We start from the raw sequence: 24,472 nt of genomic DNA, 5'->3' as shown, positions 1-24,472 counted from the left end.
GTTTTTCATGTGTGTGGCTCTATTATTATTATTATTGTTTTTATTATTACTTTTTCTATGTGCATCCTAGACCTTTTAATACTCTTAGTGGTTTGCATCATCGCAGACTTTACGGGAGGCAAGAGTGCCCCCCAGTAGGGCATGAAATGGAGAATGAGGTTCAAGCAGAGCACCCAGGAGGCCCCCTAGGTTGGACAGGATGGCTGGTACAAAGGCAGTAAAAGATAGGAGATTTGTTCTTTTTCCTTTTCACAGATTGCAAAGGACTTTCTTTCCACCCCTTGCTTACAAACCACCCATTAGTGTCACCTTCTGTGAGGGTTAATTTTTTTGTGTCTACTTGGCTGGACCCTGGGATGCCCCGACACTGGTCAAATATTATTCTGGGTGCATTTATAAATGTTTCTGGATGAGATGAACGTTTGAATCGGTACACTGATTAAAACAAATCATCCTCCCTAACATGGGTGGGCCTCATCCAATCAATTGAAGATCTGAATAGAACAAAAGACTAAGTAAGAGGGAACTCTGCTTGTCTGATTGTTGAGCCAGGACATCTGTGGTGACACTCTTCCACTTTCTCCTTCCTGTCACCCAAGTGGGTAAGAATGCAGAGCTGTCACAGAAGACCCACTGCCTTTGCCCACCCCACTATCCACTTCCCTGGCTCCAGAAACCGGGGGGTGTTCCTGCCTGGCCCCCAGTGTGCATGTGTTCTCTCTCTCTCTCTCTCTCTCATTCATTTTAAGTATCTCACCAGGACCAGGCTCTCCATGCCTCACAACCTCACAATTATTTTCTGAGAAACTAATTCTTACTCCTGGAGAAAGTAGAGTATTAATGGTTAAGATTAAGGGCTTTGGATCCAGGGAAACCTGAGTTGGAGTTTTGGTTTGGACCCAACTTTTGGTTTGGACATGGCAACTTGCTTAGCATTTCTGTGCATCATTCTTCTTTTTTGTAAAATGGGGACATCAGTTCCTATTTCAGAGAGCAGTTAGAATAATTAACTGAGCTATGCATACAGCACTGAGCATAGCTCAGTTCACAGCAATGAACAAATAGAAATGATTATTACTGTTTTGTGCTAAATGGAAAGAGTTTAGACAAAATATTCCCTCCCATCATCCCCTCTCCCTTTTCCTAATTCTGTCTTGTCTATCTGGTAAAATAACTTTTATAGTGACATACCTTTGAGTTTGATGCCCAGAATCCCGAAGTAGGAATTCTATTGATAGAATTTCAGCCTAGGTAGCATTTTGGTGAGCTGACAAGAGTGAAGAGTGAACAATGAGAGATCTAGACTCTGATTCCTGCTCAGCTGCTAACAAGTCAGGCAATTTGGGGGTGAAGGGTGGTCATTGTCCCTGGAGGGCCATCAGTTTCTTTTTCTATAAAAGGAGGAGTTGGGATAAGATGGGCTCTTAAGTTCTTTCTAGTTCTGATATGCTGTGAATCTGTATGAAGGGTCATTCTCTGAATTCTTTTATTGATACTTAAGAAGCTTAACTATATGTATTTTTCTATGTGTATTTAAATATGTATTTATACATTTGTATATGCCTCCTGAGAATTCTTGTGTATGTTTTTCTTGACTCACATTTTCCACCTGCAATAGCAGTAGTCGAAGGCAGATTGTGGAGTTGGTCACCCTGAGTTTGGATTTTAGCACCATCACTTGACTTTGGGCCAGTTATTTAACTTCTCTGGGTCTCAGTGACCTCCTCTGTCAAATGGGGATAGACAAAGGATAGATGTGACAATGAAAAGAGACAAGACACTTAGAAATATATAACTCCAGAAACTGTATAGTTTAATGTCCTGAAGAGCAATAAGTTCATTAACTTAGTGAATTGATGTCAGAATGTCTTTCTTTGTGGACTGTGAGTACCTTGTTACCATCTTACTGGTTCCCTAATTAACTGATGGGTGGAATTAAATCACATGTGTTTCAGTCTAGTTTTTGTATGAGAATCATGTATTTAACTTTTTGAAAATTATCCTTTGAAAGATCCTAACCGACTGTCTTAAGACACTTTTCCAAGTTTTGACATTGGCAAAACTTGCTTTGCTAGAAATGCTGATTAAGTTATTGGGGAAAAACAACAACAACAAAAAAAGCATACTAGGTTTCCATTTTTATATTTTCTGCCCCATTCTTCCCTATGTCAGTTAGCTGGAGCCAGGTCCTATGGGGATGAAGGTGGGGAAATAGCCCTTGGAGGAATGTCTACCCACTGGAAAAAGATAAGCAAGTAGCAAGATGAGTCTGGCAGACAGATACTTTCACTGTGGCCTTTACATTTATGACTAGTAAGATAAGAAAGGTAATTCTGAAAGCTTTATGTCAGTTTTAATGGTCCCTAAAGCACTGAGAAAGAATGGACGGTGTCCACAGGAGTTTTTCTCCTTCTCCCCTGACAACCATTGACAGGATCATTTTGTATTTGTTAACTGCTATCACTGAAGCATGGAGAAAAGGCCCTGTAACGCAGGAGAATGAGGGTGACTTCCGGGCAAGGATCTCTGTCGTCATCACTATGGCAATAAGAGTTACTGTAATGTTCATTCTGCTTTTCTGTACAGTGTCTGTCTACTTAGTGGAGCATAAGGCTATGGGATCTGGGCCACATCAAGTCACACTAGCCTAAAAGCGTGCGTTGCAATCTTATAAGAGTATTTCATGAAACTGCAAAGAGAACCTATGCAAAAAGGTAAAAAGAATTACCAATGCAGGTCACTTGACTAATACCATTATTTATGGGATGCTAATAGCTTTTCAGTGTCAGTTTGACAGTCATTTCTTCCTCTTTGTTTGGATTGTTCGACCACTGCTAGTTTTTCTCCCCAAGGACATGGCTTATCATGGGGGAGGAGGGGAGGAATGTAAATTCATTGCAAATCGGCTCTCAGTCCTTGTGTGGTAGTTTCTTATCTACAATTAAGCTTATTATCTACAATTAAGCCATAAGGTCAGGAGCCATGGCTTTTATTTATGCACACACTCCTCTCCTAACACCGCACTCTGTGTAGAGTAAAATTTCAGCGTTATTAGCTTACCAACAGAGAATACTAGAGAAACAGCTAACACTTCCAAAGTACAACTCGGGGAAAAGAGCCTTCCTGAATGAAACAGGATGTGGGGGGCAGACGGTGACCTTAGGGTGGGATGAAAAATCTCTAAGAAGGCCTCAAGTTCGGGAGAAAACAGACATTTGGACACAAAGAAAATAGATGCAAAGAGAAAAGATGAAAACAAGAAAGACAAAGGAAAAGAAAGCCGGAAATTGAATAGACTAAGGAGAAATAAAAAGTACAGAAGAGGCAGACAAAAAGGGAAAGTCACCTGCCTGCCAAGGTGCTGACTAAGAGAGAGGACGCGCGAAGGGGCGGAGACTACAGCCCCCAGAATCCCTTGCGGCACCTTCCCCACAGGGTTTCAGTCTCCTAGGCAACCAAGGTAAACAAGATGGCGACCTCCGGGAGCAATTCCCAGTGGCCGAAGCCTTCCTCTCTCCAGGGAAGCTTGGGCAATTCACGAACTGGAGCCCAGTCGATGATGTTGCGCTCAGAAAAAGAGCGCAGGTCTTCTTTTCCCATGGGGCAGAGACTGAAAGGTCCTCACTTCAGAGCCTCCTCCTACCTGCTCCAGCAGCTCATCCACAGATATCAGGAGTCAGACGCAGACGGAGACAAGAGCGAGGACGAGGAAGAAGTGGAATCCGAGGAGTCCTCAGAGTCAGAGATGCAGAATTTGGAGGTGTGCCTGCCCTCCCCCACCCTCACTCCTTTCTGCAGTCTTGGGGCCCTGCTACTTGGCTACTTCAGCAGCAGCTCCCCGACACACGGCTCTCCAGGCCGCGGGTTAGCCAGCCGGTTCCCTGGGCTTTTGCCTCCAGGAGTTGCTCTTCCTGACCACTCCGAGGCTCTCCCTCTTTTTCCTCATTTCTGTTACCTAGTTTCCTCACCCCTTGTTGAAATGTCTCCACGTTGTCTTTATTTTTCATTAGCACATTTAGTTTCTTGGTCAAGTTACACAGCGTTGTTATGAGAAAATATCCGTTTGTATGGGAGTTACGGCTTTGTCAGAATTAAACCTTGACAGTAGTGTGAATAGGGAGAGTTCTTCTTTGTCTGGCATCCTCTGCTCCTTTCCCCTGTGAGTGTGAAATACTCCAACACTCTCCCCCACTTCTAGTCCCTTCATCCTTCTTCCTCTAGGGGAAAAAAATTACTTGTTTGAAATAATCTGATAACTGCTTCCTCAAACATTAAGTGACTTAAAAGTTTAATATATGACTTCTGTCAGGGGCTTATGATGCATTATACAAGCAACACACACACGCTACGCACACACTCACACACACACACACACACTTACTGTGGAGTATTTTAGGATGTGGAGAATGTTCCCGACATCCCCATGTATATTGCCCGGGGTGGTGGCTTTGCCTTTTGTATTAATACAAATTCCCTCTGTTCTACAGGACCTCTTCTAACCACCACCCAATTCTACTTCTTTCTTACACTTAGTATCATCCTGTTCCTTTCTTAGCCAATTACCTGTCTCCCTGCCCCTTTCCACTTCTCATCACATCACTCCCTTCTCTTGGCTTCTAGTATATTATTTGTTTTCTTCCAAAAGCATAAATTGATTTGATGCCTTTCAACAACCTGTTAGGTTTTCCGCTTTGGCTGCCGGGAAACTCAAATCAATATTTTTCTTAATTTCAGTCGTTTTTCTTTAGACTAGGTTTTTCTCTCCCCTTCCCCCTTCCTTCGTAGTACAGATTGCTGCAGATTCTTTTCAGAAGTAGATGTGACACAGAGAAACAGAATGTTTCTAATGTCCCAGATCTGTGACATTCTGGCTTCCCCTCTTTGCATCTTTCTCCTTTCCCTGGTCACCTTTCTGCCTTGAGGCCAAATACATTTCTTTTTGTTTTGCCCATTCTCTGTCACACATGCTTTTCCTTATTCCCAGTAGTCTTATTTCTTCTCATTCTCTCCTCCCTAACTTGCAATGTCTTCTGTTCCTCTGAGTCCACCATTAACCCCTTAACACTTTCCCCCCACTTGGCTTCCCTTGTTTTGTAATGTCCTTTTGTTCACTTTCAACATTGGGCCCATTTTGTCCACCACCCCCCCACACCCCACCCTCATTTCATCTTTCCTCTTCTGCCTCCTTCTGCATGGGCTAGTTACACACTAGTTTTGCTTAAAGTCGACCTTAGGAAATTAGGACTTCTTTGTTCATCTTTTGTTGATTTACTTTACCACCCTTAACAGTGACGACTGCAAACCTGTAGCATTGTTTTTACAAGTTCAAGATGTTTATGTGGTTTCCACCAGCTTCTACCCCAGAGGAATTCACAAATGAATCACCAGTTCACTTTATTATTGTAATTAATGCATGCTCATCAGTTATGGGGTTCATTAGTGCCATAGTTAATCTGTCTTGAGTATGCCAGGAACAAACCATGGGGGGGTTGACTTGAACTGGTTAGTATTCCTTTTTGGCTTCTAGGATATATGTGGGAAAAGTTTATTAGTTCTTTTTCATTCTGAATAGTAATATTTATTTTGTGTTCTCACATTCTATGTTAGCTTTTTATAGTATCTCATAAGTTTCAATGTACTGAATAAACTGCAAAGTTTCAAAGGAAACATTTGGGCTTTTCTGTTCAGTGATTTACTTTCCATGTCTCAGCCTAGTTAAGATTTATAATGCCATGATATGGTCACAATGATTACAGAGTGGCTGTGATACAATTGGCCTCAGACCTCAGCAGCCCTTATGAACTTAAGGGAGGTAGTACAGACCAGTTATTCAGAATACTGCCCTGGGCTCATGGAAAGCCTTTTGTTAGTTGTGAGATTTTGAGCAAGTTTCTTCACCTCTCTGTCTCATCTGTACTATGGGAATTATAATAATACCTATCTGATAGGAGAGTTCTGAGAATTAAATAAGATTGTATATATAAAATACTTAGCATAATAAATTATTTGTACTGTTACTAATACAAATAATAACTTACATGTTTTTATCTACTAACCACAGCCCATTAAGTGATTTAATTAATTTAGCCTCTATTGAACATTCATTGAGTGATTGCTATGTAGAAAGCACTCTAACTACTGGGGGTGCCAAAAAAAGGGGTATATACATGACTTGTGTTCATCTTTTGTTATCGGTATATATTGAGTATTACAATTTTAATACAGTTTCTTCCTTTCCTTAAATGTGTATACATTTTTTGGCACCCTCTGTATATAGGGCAAAAGAAGTGTCTGGGCTCATTATATGGGTCTGATGCATGAAAACCACTCTTTGCCAGTAACCGAATGTGAATAATAATGCCTACGCATTAGACGGTTAGAACCATCACATGTAATGAGAAGCTATGTGAACATTCTTAATATAGTATCTGATACACACTCGGCTCTCAAAAAATTGTAGATGTGATGCATGATAGCAACAGTAATGCTAGAAGATAATGACAACGGGATTGAGGACATACACGGGCCCTGCTCTCAATGGGAGTAAATCATAGCTATTCAGCATGTGAAGTATATATATACACAGCCATCCATGTACCGTTGACAGCTGTATTGCAGGGATCGCGGAAGACATTCAGGAAAGTAGTCTCTTGTCTGGGTGGAGAGGTGGTGCGTGGGCAGGCAGAAGGCAGCTTTTCCAGTAATAGGTGAGAGCAGAAAAGCAGGGCCAGGTAGGGCAGGGCTTCGTGCTGTTGTGTGGACTGTGGTCTTGGGTTTCTAACCAGTGGGGAACTGCTCTGGTAGCTGAGTAGGGATTAAATGCGAGGCACAGAGATGAGTGAGACCCTAACAATATCTAGGGGGAGAGACAAGAGCCAATTAAGGCAGCAGAAGTGGAAATGGGAAGGAGGCTAAAGATGAAAACATTTAAACTATCTGACATGGGACAGTTCCTAATTGAATATTAGAAGTCTGGGAGGACTGGTAGGTGTATAGAGTGGTCTTCTGGGGAGGGAGGGATATTAGGCCATTAACTGCAATAGGAAATGGACAGGGGCAGCTGTGTATTAAGGAGCTGGCTATATGAATCATGTGACTCTGGAAATCAGGGGAAGGGGCTCAGAGTAGGAGACCTGGGAATCATCAGCATTGGAGTCTGTGCAGTCAGCCAGGAAGAAAACAGAGAAGAGAAGAGGAGGGCCAAGCATTGAACCCTGGGGTCCAGGCATTTAAGTGGCGGGCAGATGAGGAAGAGTCAGGGAAGGAAACTGGAAAGCCCTGGTCAGAGAAATAGGAGAAGAAAGGAGAGCTGTGTGACAGGGAAGCCACGGCAAGAAAGAGTCTTGAGAACATGGGAATACTTTTGCTGCCAATATGGTGAGTGGGAAAAGGCCTAAAAGTGCTCATTAGCTTTGCTGAGGGTCTTTGGAGACCTTGGCCCTTGTGGTTTTGTGATGTGGCGAAGGCAGAAGCCTAACTGCAGTGAGTTGAAGAGTGAATGGGAGGTGAGGAAGGGGAACTAAAGGATCAGGAAGCAACTCCAGAAGAGCTTGGTTATAAAGGAGACAACAGCTATGGCTGAAGGAACAGGCAGGACCGAGGAGAGCCCTTTTAGGACCTACCCACAGAGCTGGAGAAGCAACACATTGGAGAATGACAGTGGACAGTGACTGGTTGAAATCCCAGGCAAAGGGGAGCAGACCTGATGGCTCCTGAGCAAGGTCCCTGAAGAAGCAGAGCGAGTGGCACCTGAGTGTGGAGAAGAAGGTTACCTCTGAGACCCAAGCGAGAAGCATTAGGCCAGGTGTGCAGTGTCGAGGGGGTTCACGTCTGATTGTTTCTACTTCGCCTCAAAAGTAGAAGAGAAAGGCATCTGCTGAGAGGGAGGACGAAGGCGTGGAGGCCCTGGACAGCTTGAGGACAGCCACGAGGAGCTGAGCAGCCTCAGTGGGAGGTGGAAGGCAGCTGACGAGGAGCCAGAGACTAACAGCGCTGAAGCCCAGCTAACAGTCGACTTTAGAGTGCCACCAGGATGCATGTGTGGGCGGCCTTTTCCACCCCGCTAAGCAGTTCCAGGGGAGGAATAGGTTCTTTCATTCATTCAACCCATGTTTGAACGCCTACCATGTGCCAGACACTGAATTTCCTCCCTTCCCACTTTATGCTTCAGCTGTTTTGAACTCTTTGTAGTTCCCCCAATGGGCCAGGCTCAAGTTTGCCTTTGAGATTTTGTGCACGTTTCCTCTTTGGCCTGCAATACCCTTCTGGCCCTCTTTTCTGACCTTTCTCCTTTTGTTCCCCACTAGAACTGATGGAAAAGGGGCACCCTGCTTCTAGTCAAAGCATCCTGCTCACCTCTTTTGTAGTATTTCTCACACTCCTGAAATCGCTTATGTACTTGTCTGGCATGTGCTATAAAGATTTTCATCCCATGTGAATGATGAACATGACACTGTCCCTGCCTCAGCACAGTAGTTGACTGTGAACTTGATTCAGGTTTGGGTATGTATGTGGTAGTTGCAATCGGGGCACAAGCAGTCAGAGACTTGAGGGTAGAGAGACATTGAAATTGCTCATGGGCTTCCCAACAGGGAAAGAAGTAGAGACAGGAGGGGACAGACAGACTCTGAAAAAGGGAAGGATGAGCAGACAGGGGGTTCTGTTGTGGTCAGAGAACAAGTTCAGTAGGTGTTGGAAAAGTTGGGGTGTAGGCAGTTGCGGGATTAGAGAGGAATGGAATCCCTGGGTCTGAGGTTTCTAGGGTGCAGCAGTTTAGCCTGATGACCATGTCCAGGCCATGGGAGTGAGTGGCAGAGGCTGCGCAGAGATCAATTCTAAGGCGTCCAGGGCGGAGAAAGTAAAGAAACACGTGTATGCACATGTGCTTGAAGTAGTAAGGGTGTTGAATGACCGTCCTTGGAGATTCTGAAGTCCCCCTAGATAAAAACAGAGCTGAAAAGGTCTGAAAATAACCAAAGACCCGGGGGGAAAGGCAGCTGCTGACAAATGGCAGGCACCTCAAAGAAGGTGTGAGGAGTCTTGCGTTGGGGACCTTGGCAAATGCGGACAGTGTGGCTGGTCTCCATATCAGTGATGACGGTGAAAAACACATCCACCTACTATAAGGGGGGCAGTATCTTCCCATGTCCAAGAAATGGAGGGGGTGGCTCAGCTTAACTTCAGAGGTTTAAGTGGAAGGTTTTGGAGGGAAACCTAGCTCTATTTCTTCCCAGGCCTCATATAAGAAATTGGAACTTTATTTAGAAAAATAAATATCTTTCCCCCATTTTGTGAACAGGTTGATTGGTGTGGGTGAATGAAAGATTAAGATGTGGAATTTCCGACTTCTTTAATTAGTAGTAACAGCTGTCATTTATTGAGCACACTTGCTGTATTCTAGGCGCTGGGCTAAGAGCTTTATATACACTATTTTTTTCCATTCTCCTCAAACATTAAGAAAAGGTAGTAACATTTCTTATTTATAGACGAAGACTCTGAGACTCAGAGAAAACTTTACCTGCCCAAAGTTGTATTTCCAAAATGGCAGACCTGGGGTTCACACCAAGCCGGCCCAGCCCCAGTGCCTCGCCACGTGAGCTGTGTTTGCTTCCCTGGGCCAGTGGAAATCTGGGGAGAAAGACAGTCTCTACACTAGCACAAGCCTATATCCCAGCAGCCTGGGCAGCATTATTAGCTCCTGAATTAACAGAGAAGATCTGGCAAAGGGATTTTGCTGTCGTCGTCCACGTGCTAGCCCTCGCTAGTCATGCTGGTGTAACTGAGATGCTTACTGCATTTTGTGTCCTCATACCGATGGAACTGCGAATGTGTTGGTGGTTACGGAGTTAAAAGCAGCATGAACATAGCACTGACCCACCTGCTATCTCTTCTGTCTGTCATGATTGAAGAAAGAGCATGTTGGGCCACTACCGGTCCCTCAGTGTCTGTAGACCAAGGGCCTGCCTCCTTATGGAAACGATGATTACCTTTTTAAATGTTATAAGATATATAAATCCAGCAAAATTAGCCAATAGGAAGCAAACTGAGGACCTGTTTTCTCCAGCAAGAATACCAGATTACAGAAGTAATCGCCTCCATTTCGTGTAGCCACCTTTGGGGTGTGGGCAAGCAGCCAAGCATTAGAACTGCTCTAGGGTTACAAAGATTCGGATTTGTGTTCTGGCTCTGTCACATACTCGCTGTGTGGTTTCAAGCAAGTGAACATCTGTAAGCCTTAATTTCTTCATCTGTAAAATGGAGCTCGGATCACCTACTGAAGGTCATGAGGAGGATGACATGAGTTGATCCATTGAGAGCCCTTAGCATGTGCCTGGAAAGGAAACACACTTAATCAGTGTTAACTATCGCCACTAATGCTGACGTCCCTACTGCTATGTCCTTGTGTGAATTCCACTGTGAATACTTAATACAAGTGACCACCTGAAAATTTGGTAGCAATAGAAACTTTGATTTGATAGATATTTTTCTTTAATCATCCATATTATGATTAAACACAGAAGTTTCAACACAGAATTTTCTTTGGGGTTTGTAAATTGTGGAGGGCTCAACTCCTGGATATGTAATAGATTAAGTAAGTGCTGGGTATGATACGGTGGATGTTTGTTTTGTAATGAAAGTCCTCTCTTTGTCCACTTTTCTGATATTTTTTTGCAGGAGGAATTTGATGGGGTCCTGAGAGAGGAGGTCGTGGCGGAGGCACTCTACCAGTTGGGGCGTTCGGGGTCTGGGACCGAGCAGGTCTACCTCAGTCTGACTTTATCAGTGAGTACGCCACGGTCACCATGGGTAGGACCATATCTAGTGTTTTCTCTGGTACTCATATTAATAGCTCTTGTGGCCCCGAATCTCAGAGTCTTGCATTTGATGGACACTCGTGATAAGAGTAATTTATGTAAATGTTAGATATCAAAGAGCCCTGGCCATTCCATTAATCAGCTCCTCAAATTTCATTGTTTTCATTCCCTTCACAATCTATTTCTTTCATCTTATTCGTCTATATTATAGTAATCAATGCCTTCTTTCCAGAAGGTTGAATTTGATTCTGTAAATCCAATCAAAAACTCTTGAAGAATTTTCTCTCTGATCACTGCCAGGACAAAAATTTATGTCTGAATCCAAGGGAACAAAAGATTTTGGTATCGACTCCCCCCAACCCCCACCAAGTCTGTCAAGAAATAAGTAGCTTTGAGCTATCTCTCACTTTCCAAAAGATACCTATTATTAATGGGGAAAAAAAGTATTATTATTCATAGTGTCTCACAGAATCTTGGCTCCAATTTTATCATAAGAGAGGCTTGTAAGAGCAGAATACTCAGCTTCTTTTTCCTATTTTGTTTCTCTATGGTCCTAGAAAAACAATTTAACTCTTTTTGCTTCCTTACATTGTAAAGCATTTCATAGTCCTTGGAGATCCACAGAGTAAATGCAGATATATCGGTGAAAAAAAAGCACACAAAAATTTTGCTATAGCACCATAATTTGACTCAAGTGTACAAAATTGACAGCAAGGCTGTTCTGTCTTGGATTTGAACGAGTAAACGATCTAAGAAATGTTAAGGTCTTTTCTCCCATGCTGGTTCCGTGGCATGTGCTTTGAGGACAGCCTATTAAAGCTCTAATCTTTTACTATTTTCACTTTATAACATTTTACAGATGACTCAGCCTGTCAGGCAATAACATACAGTGAGTACCCTGTGTGAATTGCACTACATTAGGCATTGAAATGGTCGATAATTCCAGCCGTCAACACATCCCAACACAAGACCCTTTTAATCGAGTCTACTTATGTACATAATGCTATGATTAAATTGATCTACAAAAAAAAAAAAAAAAGCAATCTTTTAAATCTTATTTCAGCTAGATGGTCTGAAGGTTAACTTATTTTGCCACTGACCTCCTTACATTTGAGATATTATACATTAAATTACTTCGCCTTCATAACCTGTCTTACTGGATACACTTTCTTAGGGTTGCCTGGTTTAGTGATATTTTTTCCCCTTATATCTTAGTTATGTTACACGTTGTTTATTTACTTTCTCTTTTTACTTGCGTACGTATCTTCTCTCCTGCCAAAGTCATAAGTTTCTTAAGGGCACAATATGGCTCCCTTTCATTATTGTATTTCTCATCATGCCCAGCACAATGCTTTATGCATAGTAGGTGTTCAGTATTTATTACTGTGCCAATGGCCTTTCATTAAACACTCTTATCATTATTATATTTGAGAACTTGCTTATAATGACATTTCATTGGTTGGCTTTTTCTGATTCTGACATCACAACATAAACCATTGATAGGAGTCTTTGTTCCAACCTCTCTTTTATTTTTTTAATTAATTAATAAATGTTTTATTATTAGCTTCAGGTGTGCAAAACAACATAGTGATTAGACATTTACACACCTCACAAAGTCCCAATAAGTCTACTACCCATCTGACACCATACACAGCTATTGCAATACCATTGATTATATTCCTTATACTGTACTTTATATTCTGTGACTGTGTATTTTTTAAATTATAGTTGACATTCAATATTATTTTATATTAGTTTCAGGTATACAGCTTAGTGGTTAGGCATTTATATAATTTATGAAGTGATTTCCCCATAAGTCTAGTACCCATCTGACAGCATACATCATTTTTACAACATTGTTGACTATATTCCCCGTACTGTATTTCACATCCCTGTGACTATTTTGTGACTACCAATCTGTACTTCCTAATCCCTTCACCTTTCCCCCACCCCCCAACCCTCCTCTCATCTAGCAACCATCAGTTTATTCTCTGTATCTATGAGTCTATTTCTGCTTCCTTCATTTATTCTGTTCTTTAGATGCCACATATAAGTGAGACGGTATGGTATTTGTCTTTCTCAGCCTGACTTAACTATATTTCACTTAGCGTAATACCCTCTAGGTCCATCCATGTTGTTGCAAATGGTTAAATTTCATTCTTTTTTATGGCAGAGTAATACTTCATTGTATATATGTACCCCAATTTCTTTATCCAATTGTCTATTGATGGACATATCAGTTGTTTCCATATCTTAGCTATTATAAATAGCACTGCAGTAAACTTAGGGGTGCATATATCTTTTCGAATCAGTGTTTTGGATTTTTTTTGATAAATACCCAGAAGTGGAATTGCTGGGTCATAAGGTAGTTCTACTTTTAATTTTTTTGAGGACACTCCATACTGTCTTCCATAGTGGCTGCACCAATTTGTAATCCCACCAACAGTGCCCGAGGTTTCCCTTTTGCCCGCATTCTTGCCAACATTTGTTGTTTGTTGATTTATTGATGACAGCTAGTATGACAGGTGTGAGATGATATCTCATGTGGTTTTTATTTCTATTTCTCTGCTGATTAGTGACATTGAGCAGTTTTTCATATGTCTATTGGCCACCTGTATGTCCTCTTTAGAGAAATGTCTATTCAGGTCCTCTGCCCATTTTTAAATTGGATTGTTTGTTTTTTTAGGTTTGAGTTGTATGAGTTTTTATAAATTTTGCATATTAACTCCTTATCAATGTATCATTCATTGGCAAATATCTTCTCCCATTTTGTAGGATGTCTTTCCATTGTGTTGATGGTTTCCTTTGCTGTGCAAAAACTTTTTAGTGTGAAGTAGTCCCATTTATTTATTTTTTCTTTTGTTTCCCTTGCCCAAGGAGATATATCAGTAAAAATATTACTGAGGGTAACACCTGAGAATTTACTTGCTCTATTTTCTTCTAGGAGTTTTATGTTTTCAGGTCTTACATTTAAGTTTTTAATCCATTTTGAAGAGAGAAATTAAAGAACAAATCAATGGAAACATATACCATGCTCATGAATAGGAAGAATTAATATAGTTAAAATGTCCATATTACCCAAAGCCATCTATAGATTCAATGCAATCCCTATCAAAATACCACTGGCTTTTTTCACAGAACTAGAACAAATAATCCTAAACTTTATATGGAACCATAAAAGACCCCAAATAGCCATGGCAATTCTGATGTCATGCTACCTGATATCAAATAGTGTGACTACAAGCCTATAGTAATCAAAACAGCATGGTATTGGCATAAAAACAGACGAATAGATCAATGGAACAGAAGAGAGAGCCCAGAAATAAATCCATGCCTATATGGTCATTTAATCTATGACAAAGGAAGCAAGAATTTACACTGGGGTAAAGACAGTCTATTCTGGGAAAAGTGGACAGATACATGCAAAAAGATGAAACTGGACCACCTTCTTAGGCCATATACAAGAATAAACCATCCAACCCTTCTTGAGGTTCACTACAAACAAGATTTCATAGAAAGAATCTTGGACAAGGATTCAGGAGACTTGGTTCTGCTTCTCTGTCACTAACTTGCCGTGTGATTTTAGGCAATGTACATACCTTTCTGTCCCTCATATTTCTTATCTCTAAATTGGGAATAATCAGCCCTGGGGATCTCACACCTTTGTTTGATCAGATGAGATTATTGTGGGAGAGATTTGAAAATGAACCTTGGGAAAATGTAGGTGGGGGTGTTATTAATGCTCTCCCGATTGGGTGTGAACTCTCTTTAACATTTCATTTAAATTCCAGGCATTAGCTTTTTCTTTTCCTCTATTAGGTAAAGGCTTTTGCTTTATCACTATTACTTGGAGTTTAGAATATGTGCTGCCGAAGCGAGCACCTATTACTTGGAGTTTTCTTTTTGTTTTAAATGTAAAACTGCGCTGAAGGTCTTCGTGACAATGCTTTAATTTGCCTTTTCACGTGTATTGTTCTTGCTAACACCACTAATTTCCTAAGCTATTATTATTTTTTCAGAGGAATGCATTTTTTAATGCGACATAGTCTGTTTTGAGATCCTACTAGTAGTAATCTTCAGATTTTCTCTTCTTACTTCTACTCTACTTTTGAATCAAGAAATTCTGGGTTTCTTCTGTCAACTGTTATTTCCAGATGTTGCGAGAAGGCCAAGTACTAACCTGTTAAAGCAACATTAAAGTCTTGTACCTTTTGTCTTCTCAGGGTCGTGATCTAATTGACGTTAGCATTCTCTGTGGATATGTTCACCTACAGAAGTTGGATCTCTCAGTAAATAAAATTGAAGGTATGTGATTGTCATTCTTGTAAATTGACGGATCACTGAATCATTTCAAAATTTTAGCTTTGCAGTATTACTGTAATATAGTTGAATGCTACAAAACTTGACATGCGTGCTATTGTGAATCAATTTACATATCGATCCTCCGCTTTCCAATGGAAAAAAGGCACCGATAACTGATGACTAAAGCAAAAGTCAAACTCAGCAAACATGCCGTATTATGCTATGGCCCAAAGGCACTTGATGCTATTGAAAAGTGTACATTGGAATGTTTACTTTAGTCCTGTTAAGAGATGGATCATTACTTCTTTCATACTTCCTGAATATTTGATGACTCCCTTTTCTTTCCCTCTATTAGTTTATTCAGTGTAGATGAATTCATTTTCTTTTTTTTTTCCTTTAATGGACTCTTTTCTTTATTTTGCATTTGTATCAACATTTTAATCCTGCCCAGCTACTTCTCTTCTTACGTGAGCACCAAAGATTCACAGATTCATTTTTTCCTTTCCTTTTGCTGCTGCCGTATATTTAGTTGGGTCTTTAAACTCTAACTTTGCCATTTGTAATTCTGTATCCTCTATGTATTGTGACATCTAGCTCACATTACATGAAATTAGTCACATTTTCATCAAAGCTTGATGCTTGTTTCTAATTTTCATATCTTATTTGAAGTTAAAGTGCACAATTTCTTTTCTTTAGACTTCTAGGGAAGGAAGCAAATCCTTATTTCTACCCTGCTCTCCTCACTGATAGTCTTTTCTTTAGTCTGTCTTTTTTATGACAATTAAGTGTTGCTGATATGGTCCTCTCTGTCCCCCATAAGACCGCCGTAATTAAAATCTACTTTCATTCCAATGGCTAAGAAATAGTCTAGCATATTCTTAACATACTATTATTTTGAAAGAATATTTTTTCCTAGTTTTATAAAACTCTACTATGAAAAATTACAAACATGCACAAATAGAGAGACTATTGTAATGAACATTCAGGTTCCACAGTTATCAGCCCATGGCCTCACTTGCTTCATCTACACCTCCCTGCTCCCCTCCCCAGGATTATTTTAAAGCAAATCCCAGATATCATATCATTGGAAAGACGTCTTTAGTGTTACTGGCAGGAGCTCTCCCCACACCCCAGCCCTCCAAGGTTGGTTTCATTTACTGGGTAAGGAATTGCAGAGCTGTGAGATGCTTCAGTTATGCTGTGCTAGAAAAGAAAACAGACGTGGCTTCATACCCTTATCGCTTGTTGAGTCCAGAGCTGCGAATGAAGCTTTCCTCTTCAGATCAGTCTTCTTTAATCTTTTATGGCCCATTTTATGAACTCATCAAGTGTTTGAGAACCTACTGTGTGTAAGGTACAGTATATATCTCTGTTTGTGAAAACAACTTTTTTGATGACCAGATGTAGACCAGATCTCACTTTGTATCAGAATCGCCTGGATGTGTGTGGGGAGAGGCGATGGCTGTGCCCCAACCCTCAGAGTTTCTGTTTCGCAGATCTGGGGTGGGAATTGAGAATTTGCATTTCTAGTTAGTTCCTGGGTGAAGCTGATGCTACCAGGCCTGGACCAGACTTTGAGAACCAGGGATGTAGACGTGAGGTGCTCCTGCCATCTGGTGGACATGGCCGTCACTACACCACATAGGGAATGAACGGGTCTGCCCGCGTTAGAAGCCCAGCCGCCCAGACCATGGATTTTTTTTTCTGTCAGTGATTCAAGGGCACTGGCCATCTACAAAGTATGAAATGTACTTGCCATCTCTTTATCGCCGTGTAAGTGGTAACTGCTGCTTCTGCTTCAAGACAGAACTCCGTGGATAGCCCTTACCTGCCCACAGAAAGATCAGTTCTTGGGAGGTGGGGAGAGGGGCCAGTGGTATTTAATAGAGTTGAGAGCACTGCTGACAGACTCGGAGCTGAGCTCAGAATGGACAAATAAGCAACACTTGTAAAGCAGTGACCGTTTCTCCATAGGTTTCCCCTCACAGGCAGCCTTCCTTGATTCGCTTATGAACTCCCACAGAAGGGTGGATGTTTCCATGTATTGTCCCTCCTAGAAAAATTTCATTAACAAAGACAGGCTAAAGAAGGGTGTGGTTTAGACCTGGGAAATGAAGTAGAAATTGGTGGAGATCTTCTGGCTTCAGAACCAGTAACCGCTGGTTCTAGGATCTAGAGTGAGAAGAGAGGGAGATGTTATTACCATTTTCAGGTGGAGAAACAAATGACATGACTGGTACAGACAGGGTAGTGCATCCTTGTATGCAATTCTTCCTGAGCCTTTTTCTTCCTCATCCTCCCGTCCTGAAGTGCTTCTGCTGTAAAGTGACGTGGAGAGACAAGATAATAGTTCGCCATTTTTATGTTTTACATGTAATTTCATTAGGGGTGAATATTAGCACTGTAGTCCTTTACTTTGTATTCAAGAGCCAGAATATTTGCTTGGGATAAAATGTAAAACTCAGACATACATTTGAACCAATCTGGAGTCAAAGTAAAATAAGAGCAGTAATTTAAATCGCTTCAAATATTAATAGTTAATGAGATTTAGGATTGAGTCCAACTAAAAGAAAATTAAATTTATAGCAGAGAAACTTCTCTAATTGTGGCATTTTCAGTCCTTTTGAAAAGACCTAATTCAGTTATTTAAGGGCTAATTATCGAGAGGATTATCTAAAGCTTTAGTTTCTTGTCCTTTCCTCCAGGGCTGGCAGTTTTGGAAGCATTTGACTGTTAGCAGCTTGTGGGAGAGTGAGCTGGGAAAGCGAGGAGGCCTCTGTGACCTGTTGGCCTTCCTGGAAAGAGGGGATAGAAGAGGTGGGGAGGCCTGGGGGAGAAGGTTCAACTACTGGCTCGTGGAGACTTTTCCACACTGTGTGTGTGTGTGTGTGTGTGTGCGTTTCACACACTATTCCTTTCACTCCTCTGGTATAATTAAGATGTGCTTGCCTCCGGCATAATTAAAAAATGTTCCGATGTAACATATGCTGTTTTTAATGACTTTAATTTTTATTTTATTGGCTGACTTTATTCTGTATTTATTTTTCCCCCCAGATTTGTCTTGCGTGAGCTCTATGCCTTATCTTCTAGAACTTAATGCTTCTCAAAATAAACTGACTACATTCTTCCATTTCAAGCCACCCCAAAATCTCAAGGTAGATCAATAATGCCAATTACATACGTTAACTGGTTTGCTAAGTACATCAATAGGCAAAACAGCACTAAAATAGAAAATTCAGAGGGAATAAAGATGGAGGTTTCACTAATGGTAAGTGTCTCATTTTCGAAAATGGAGATGGTCTGTCAGTGGATAATCTTTTTTAGGAAGCTACTAAAACCTAGTGTTCAAACCCGAGAACTGACTTCCATCTGTTCTCTCTCCCTCATTTAAATGCTAGTTATTATTTGTATATTGTTATTATAGCAGGACAATTTTATACCCAGGAAAATCTGTAAAAATTTCCTGGGGGCTCCAACTTTGCCCGTCTTAATGACGCACCCTTTACTTTGTTAGAAAGCTAAGACCTCAGATCTTCATTCTTGCCTCTCTGCACCCGCGTTTTGCATTTCAGGGGCAGAATAAAACTCTGCAGTGTGGTTGGTGGAGTAGCTTACTCTGCTGTCAAGCGCCGTGTCTTGTGCTTTAATGTGCCCAGAAATCACCCAGGGTTCTTGAGGAAATGACATACTGACCCTGTCGGTCTGGGCTGGGGCCTGGGACTGTGGTTTTGAGCAACCTTCCTGGGGATGCTATGGCTGCTGGTCCATGGACGTCATGCAGTAGTGGTTCCCAAACTTTTCTGCACCCTGCAATCACCTGTGGAGTTTTAAAAACCACTGAGGCCTGGAGCCCACTGCCAGAGACCCTCATTCTCGTGGTCCAGGATAATGACGGGCTTTGGCCTTTTTTGAAGAACCCCAGGGTGGCTGTAATGTGCTGACAGTTTTGGGAAACAGTGCTACAGAGTGTTCTTCTCTTGGACTCACATATTTAATCTCAAAGTTACTTGTAGGAACGGATTTCAGCTATTGCCTTTTATTAGCTGGTATTATTTTATTTACAAACCAAATTAACTTAGATCCAACGTATTCTGCCGGTGTTTGCACAAGCATGGAGTCAAGAATCTGACATCCCTCATACTGCCAGTGAGACACCCTTCTTAATTTTTCTTCTGTTGTTTCACATCTCTCTATTTTTATCAGTAGTGGGTATTTTTCCCCTTTTGAAATTATAGTTGTTGCCAGGGTGATATTGTTTTTGTCCAGGTAGGCTGTACAAGGTGCCTATGGATGCTCGATGTGCGGACGCATGGTCTCCAGCTTATCAGGAATTGTATTTACAGAGCTGTTTCCATTCTCCCTCCTTTGCTTTCGAATTCTGCTTTGCCCTAAGCCCCAGGGAAACCCGTCACAGCAGTGGCGTGACCTCTTCCCTGGGAAAAAGTTCCTTGGAGTTTCTTCCATTCATACCCTTATCTCACACTCAAAAGGATGCCACAAATGAACAGGAACATATCGGGTACCCCACCTTTTTTTAAGAGCAGTTTTAGGTTCACAGCACAATTGACGGAAGGCATAAGGATTTCCCATATGCCTCCTGCCCCCGCACACACACAGCTCCTGCAGGATCAACACCCCCACCAGAGGGGTCCATTTGTTACGACGGGTGAACCCACACTGACGTAGTTGTCACCCAAAGACCATAGTTTACATTAGGGTTCCCTCTTAGTGCTGTGCGTACTAGGAGTTTGCACAAACCTGTCATGACATCTATCCAACATTATGGCAGACACTCCATCTTTAAGGTCTGAGAATTAAGAGCAAATATGCCAGTAACTTTAGAGAAGGGTGTGCCTGGTGCCAGACTGCCCCCGTGAGGAGCTAGGAGAACTCCGTGGGAACCTCAGAAGGGAATGATTGAGGCCACCTGGCATTTCCAGTGTATTACTTTATGTAATCCTCCCAGCAAAGCTATGAGGCCACTGGAACGGTCCCATTTTACAGATGAGGACACTGAAGTACAGGAAGGCTAAGTGGCTCATCTTTACTGGGAGGTAACAGGGCTGGGATTGAACCTGATATCTGAGACCAAAAGCCCATATCTTCCCAGGAAATCAGACTTATGTATAGTATCTCACCCTCTTGGGAAGCTCTGCTTCCTTTTTATTTATTACCTATGAGCCTTGTGCCACAAACCAGAGAGGACATATTTTCCGTAAAGAGCAGGAGCTTGTAATTCCACTCTCTTTGTATTTCCTAGAATGCTTTTGCTCCTAGTAGGTGAAGAAGGTTCGTTTGATTTGACGGGTTCTTCCTACTAACTCTGGGATCCAGTGGAACTCCCAGGGGGAGTCAGAGCAAGGTCACAACGCTTTTAACGTCTGTCAACAAATATAATAGGTTCATGGGGGCATAGTATTGGCACATAGTCCTGACAGGGGTATAGTTGGATAGGTATCAGAATGGCACTTGCTATGGCACATGAATGAAAGATGATGATGTGTAAGTAAGCTCAGATAATTAGCAGTTTATTTCTACGCTATCATTATTATATAGAAAACAACAACAACACGAAACTCCATTTATGTCATGCCATACTGACTTCTTATTTCAGTCATGATATGCATTCTACATAGTTGCTGTCTCTGTACGCATTAAGTTTTGTGTTCTGATTTCTTTTTTCCTTAACAGTGTTTGCACATTTCCATTTCTTCATGTGGTTCACACACTTGGATTTTCCTGACGTTGTACATAGTGTCATTGCTATATTATAATCAATCTAAGCAATTTTCTACCCTTGGCACTTCAGTTGTTTCCATTTTTTTTTTTCTTTTTTTAGAATTTAGTATTTAAAGTTGTTAGTATTTTAAGTATTTAGTATTTAATGCATTAGTAAAATAAGGTTAGTACTTTTGAGGGGTGGAATCACTACTTTAAAAGGTACAAGAAGATAAGAATAGTGCTTCTTATATAATTGCTTGGTAGTTTTGCAGAAAATAACCAGCAAATTATCAATGCAGTGTTACAAAAAGTTGAGATTTTCATTGCTTTTTTTAAAAATTATTTTTGTTTGTCCTTTGCCAGTAGGTAGATAATTAAATGAAGTTATTTAATGCTGTATTTTTTTAGTCTCATGTTTCTGACTAGGAACAACAGATGCTGCTGAAAATGCTTTCCCAAAATCGTCCATTTTGAGAAAGGGTGTTAAGTTGAAGAGATATGGCCTGAGGGATGAGTAAGAAAGACATTTCTGGCATTTAGGGCGTGACATCGGAGAATCTATTGAGACAGAAATAGAAAAGAGAAACAAGACATGCATATAAACTAAGAGAATACAATTTACCAGACATTAGAGAATCTGGAAGAAATGGTGGTAAATAATGGGGAAATTGAGGTAAATCCTGAAGGAAGATCAAGAAAGTTTAAAACAAATGCTGAATTGGAGAAGGTAGCTGCAGGGATTGAGTGTTTAGGTCATGGGCATGTCTGCTCTGACCACAAGGAAGGGGGTCTTCTTCACAGGGTCTCTCAAAGTGGACAGACAGTATCTCAGAAAGTGATGAAATATGGGTAAATATTTTAGACTTAGTGAGTTTTCAATCATGAATTCTAACTCTACACCAGAAACACATTCTTCTTGTGCATTTAATTATTGTGATTATGATGAATGAAAAATAAAGAATGACTTATCGTTCTCTTTTTCTCACCAGAAGGTGGATTTTTCCTGCAACCAAATTTCTCAAATGTGTGATTTGTCGTCATACAAGGCTCTCACTAAACTGATTTTGGACAGTATCCTTTGAGTAAAGGGGAAAATTTGGTTAGTAGACCCATTAGTAAATGTGTACCAGATGACATGAAATAGTACCAGATAAGCTATTTGCCACAGATGTGTGACTCATTTAAATGATTAAGAATTGATATTCATAAAACAAGGAAAGATATTGTGTTTACCAAGGAATAAGACTGTAAGTCAAAGCTTACCAAGAGCATCTTACACCTGAAAAGCTAAGTAAGACCGTCATTCTGATAAACATAGCCTTATTTTTAATTCTTTCTAGAATGAAATAAATTCTGTTTTAAACTGACTACTTTCTTCAAATAAACTTACACCCTGTTTTTATATAAATTCAGGATTTGAAAATCAGATGTGACCATGAGGACAATTAGTGATTACTTATTTTACAAAAGAATTCATACTAGGCCCCCTTTAAATAGCAAGGTTCTGTAGTGTATTTAAAATATGCTTTCATTAAAAACAAACAAACAAAAAAGCTTCATTGGCATCCAACTTCAGGAATAGATCCATTGGATGACTCAGGCTCCCAGGCAAACAGCACCTACTCTAAAGTAGGCATGCTCCAGCTTCTAGAGCCTAAGGGGTTAATTGAGGACCTGTGAGTTTAATGAGCTTTAGTCTCTTCTTTACACCAGAGACTGAAGTTCTCAGGGTGGTAAGGGAGCAGTGCCTTCTCTTTCTTGGTAAGTATCTTCCTTCCCACCTGAGGATTTGCAGGGCAGTGGAGAAAGGGTTGACTGCCCCTGGGACCTCATTCCAGGTGGCAGCAGCTGGCACACACTCCATTTGTAATAAGGCTGAGATGTGGGGAGAATGCAAGGTACATTTTCTTGAAGACACACATTTTAAAAACAAAAAACAAACAAACAAAAACCTTTATTTGCACATGACGGTAAGCTTAGAACATAGTGTCACACCCTTTAGAACTTGTGTGTGAATGTGAGCAAGTAGTGTACAAAATTTAAGAAATCTCAAAATATCAAGAATTGGAGAACATGTAAATCAAGGGGAACTCTTTTTATCTTGCTTATGGGGATGTAATTCGTTCAACCACTTTAGCAAACAGTTTTATCCAATCTTGGAAAGTTGAATATGCAAATTCCCTATGACCTAGCATTTTCATTTTTATTATGGGAAGTTTAGCATATGTGTACCTGGAGGCTTGTATAAGAATTAAGAACGCTCATAGTAGCATTGCCTGTAATAGCAAAACATGGGAATAGCCCAAATGCCGTGTTTCCCCAAAAATAAGACCTAGCCAGACCATCAGCTCTAATGAGTCTTTTGGAGCAAAAATTAATATAAGACCTGGTATCATATTGTGTTATTATTATGTTATGTTATATTATATTATATTATATTATATTATATTATATTATATTAGACCCGGTCTTATATTACAGCAAAATAAGACCTGGTATTATGTTATATTAAGTTACGTTATATTATATTGTATTATATTATATATATTATATAAGACCCGGTCTTATATTATAGTAAAATAAGACCTGGTCTTATATTAATTTTTGCTCCAAAAGACGCATTAGAGCTGACTGCCCGGCTCCGTCTTATTTTCAGAGAAACAGGGTACTCACCAATAAAGCATAAATTATGGAATACTCACACAACAGCATATCACACAGTAGTGAAAATGAGTGAAACATATTTCCATGCAGCAATAAGGAGGGATCTTAATAAACTTAATATTATTTAGGTATAAAACCAGGGTGGAAAGAGAAGAGCAAATAGACGACTCCGCATAGTGGTTACCTCCGAGAGGTGACAGCAGGATATCACAGCAGAGGTGTGCAGAGACAGATAGAAGTGATTGCTGCTGGTGTTTCAAGAGTCTTCATTATATTTTTAAAAATAATTAAAAAGCAGGTCATGTATGGTCAAATGATGTATCTGTGTCCATTAAAAAATTTAAAAGTCTGAAAATTAGGAATTAATTTCTTTGTAAGCAATGATTTCCCAAACTCCAAACTTCAGCGGAGTCAGCACCCCTGGAGGACTTGTTAGAACACCTGTTGCTGGCCCTCATCCTCAGCGGTTCTGATTGCGCAGGTCTGGGGTGGTACCAGGCATGTTTCACAAGTTCTCAGGTAACGCTGATGTTGCTGGGACCACACTTTGAGAGCCTCAGCTCTAAGCGAATCAGTCCTCTGTTACACTTTGCAAGCCATGCTTTCCTAATTTGATACCCTCCACTTGGCCCTTTTTTCTTAATGTATTGGAGTGACAATGGTTAGTAAAGCGATATAGGTTTCAGGTGTACAATTCTGTAACATGTCATCTATATATCACATTGTGTATTCTCCACCCAGAGTCAGTTCTCCTTCCATCACCATATATTTGATCCCCTTTTACCGTCTTCTACCGTCTCCCTCCCCCTTAACCCTCTGATAACCACTAAACTGTTCTCTGTGTCTATGAGTTTTTGTTTATTTGTTTGTCTTGTTCCTTTGTTGCTTTCAATTTTATATCCCATGTATGAGTGAAATCATATGGTTCTCTAATTCTTCTGTTTGACTTATTTCGCTTAGTGTAATAATCT

At 40.7% G+C, this 24,472-nt stretch overlaps 1 protein-coding gene across 2 annotated transcripts in view; it reads left to right on the top strand.

Annotated features, from left to right (window-relative positions):
• The first annotated feature begins 3,468 nt into the window (after window positions 1-3,468).
• The window catches only part of LRGUK (leucine rich repeats and guanylate kinase domain containing), a 97,649-nt gene continuing 76,645 nt past the window's right edge, over window positions 3,469-24,472 (top strand). For both annotated transcript variants that reach the window (XM_019750963.2, XM_074315353.1), the window contains exons 1-5: window positions 3,469-3,760; window positions 10,675-10,782; window positions 15,038-15,119; window positions 18,171-18,271; window positions 21,827-21,908. In XM_019750963.2, coding sequence (XP_019606522.2) covers window positions 3,470-3,760; window positions 10,675-10,782; window positions 15,038-15,119; window positions 18,171-18,271; window positions 21,827-21,908 — 664 coding nt within the window. In that variant the 5' untranslated portion in view covers window position 3,469. The remainder of the gene's footprint in view (window positions 3,761-10,674; window positions 10,783-15,037; window positions 15,120-18,170; window positions 18,272-21,826; window positions 21,909-24,472) is intronic.

Source organism: Rhinolophus sinicus, linkage group LG11 (genome assembly GCF_036562045.2).
Source record: "Rhinolophus sinicus isolate RSC01 linkage group LG11, ASM3656204v1, whole genome shotgun sequence".
Taxonomy (NCBI): Eukaryota; Metazoa; Chordata; class Mammalia; order Chiroptera; family Rhinolophidae; genus Rhinolophus; species Rhinolophus sinicus.
Note: the sequence above shows the minus strand (reverse complement) of the source record. Positions and strands in the feature narration are given on the sequence as shown.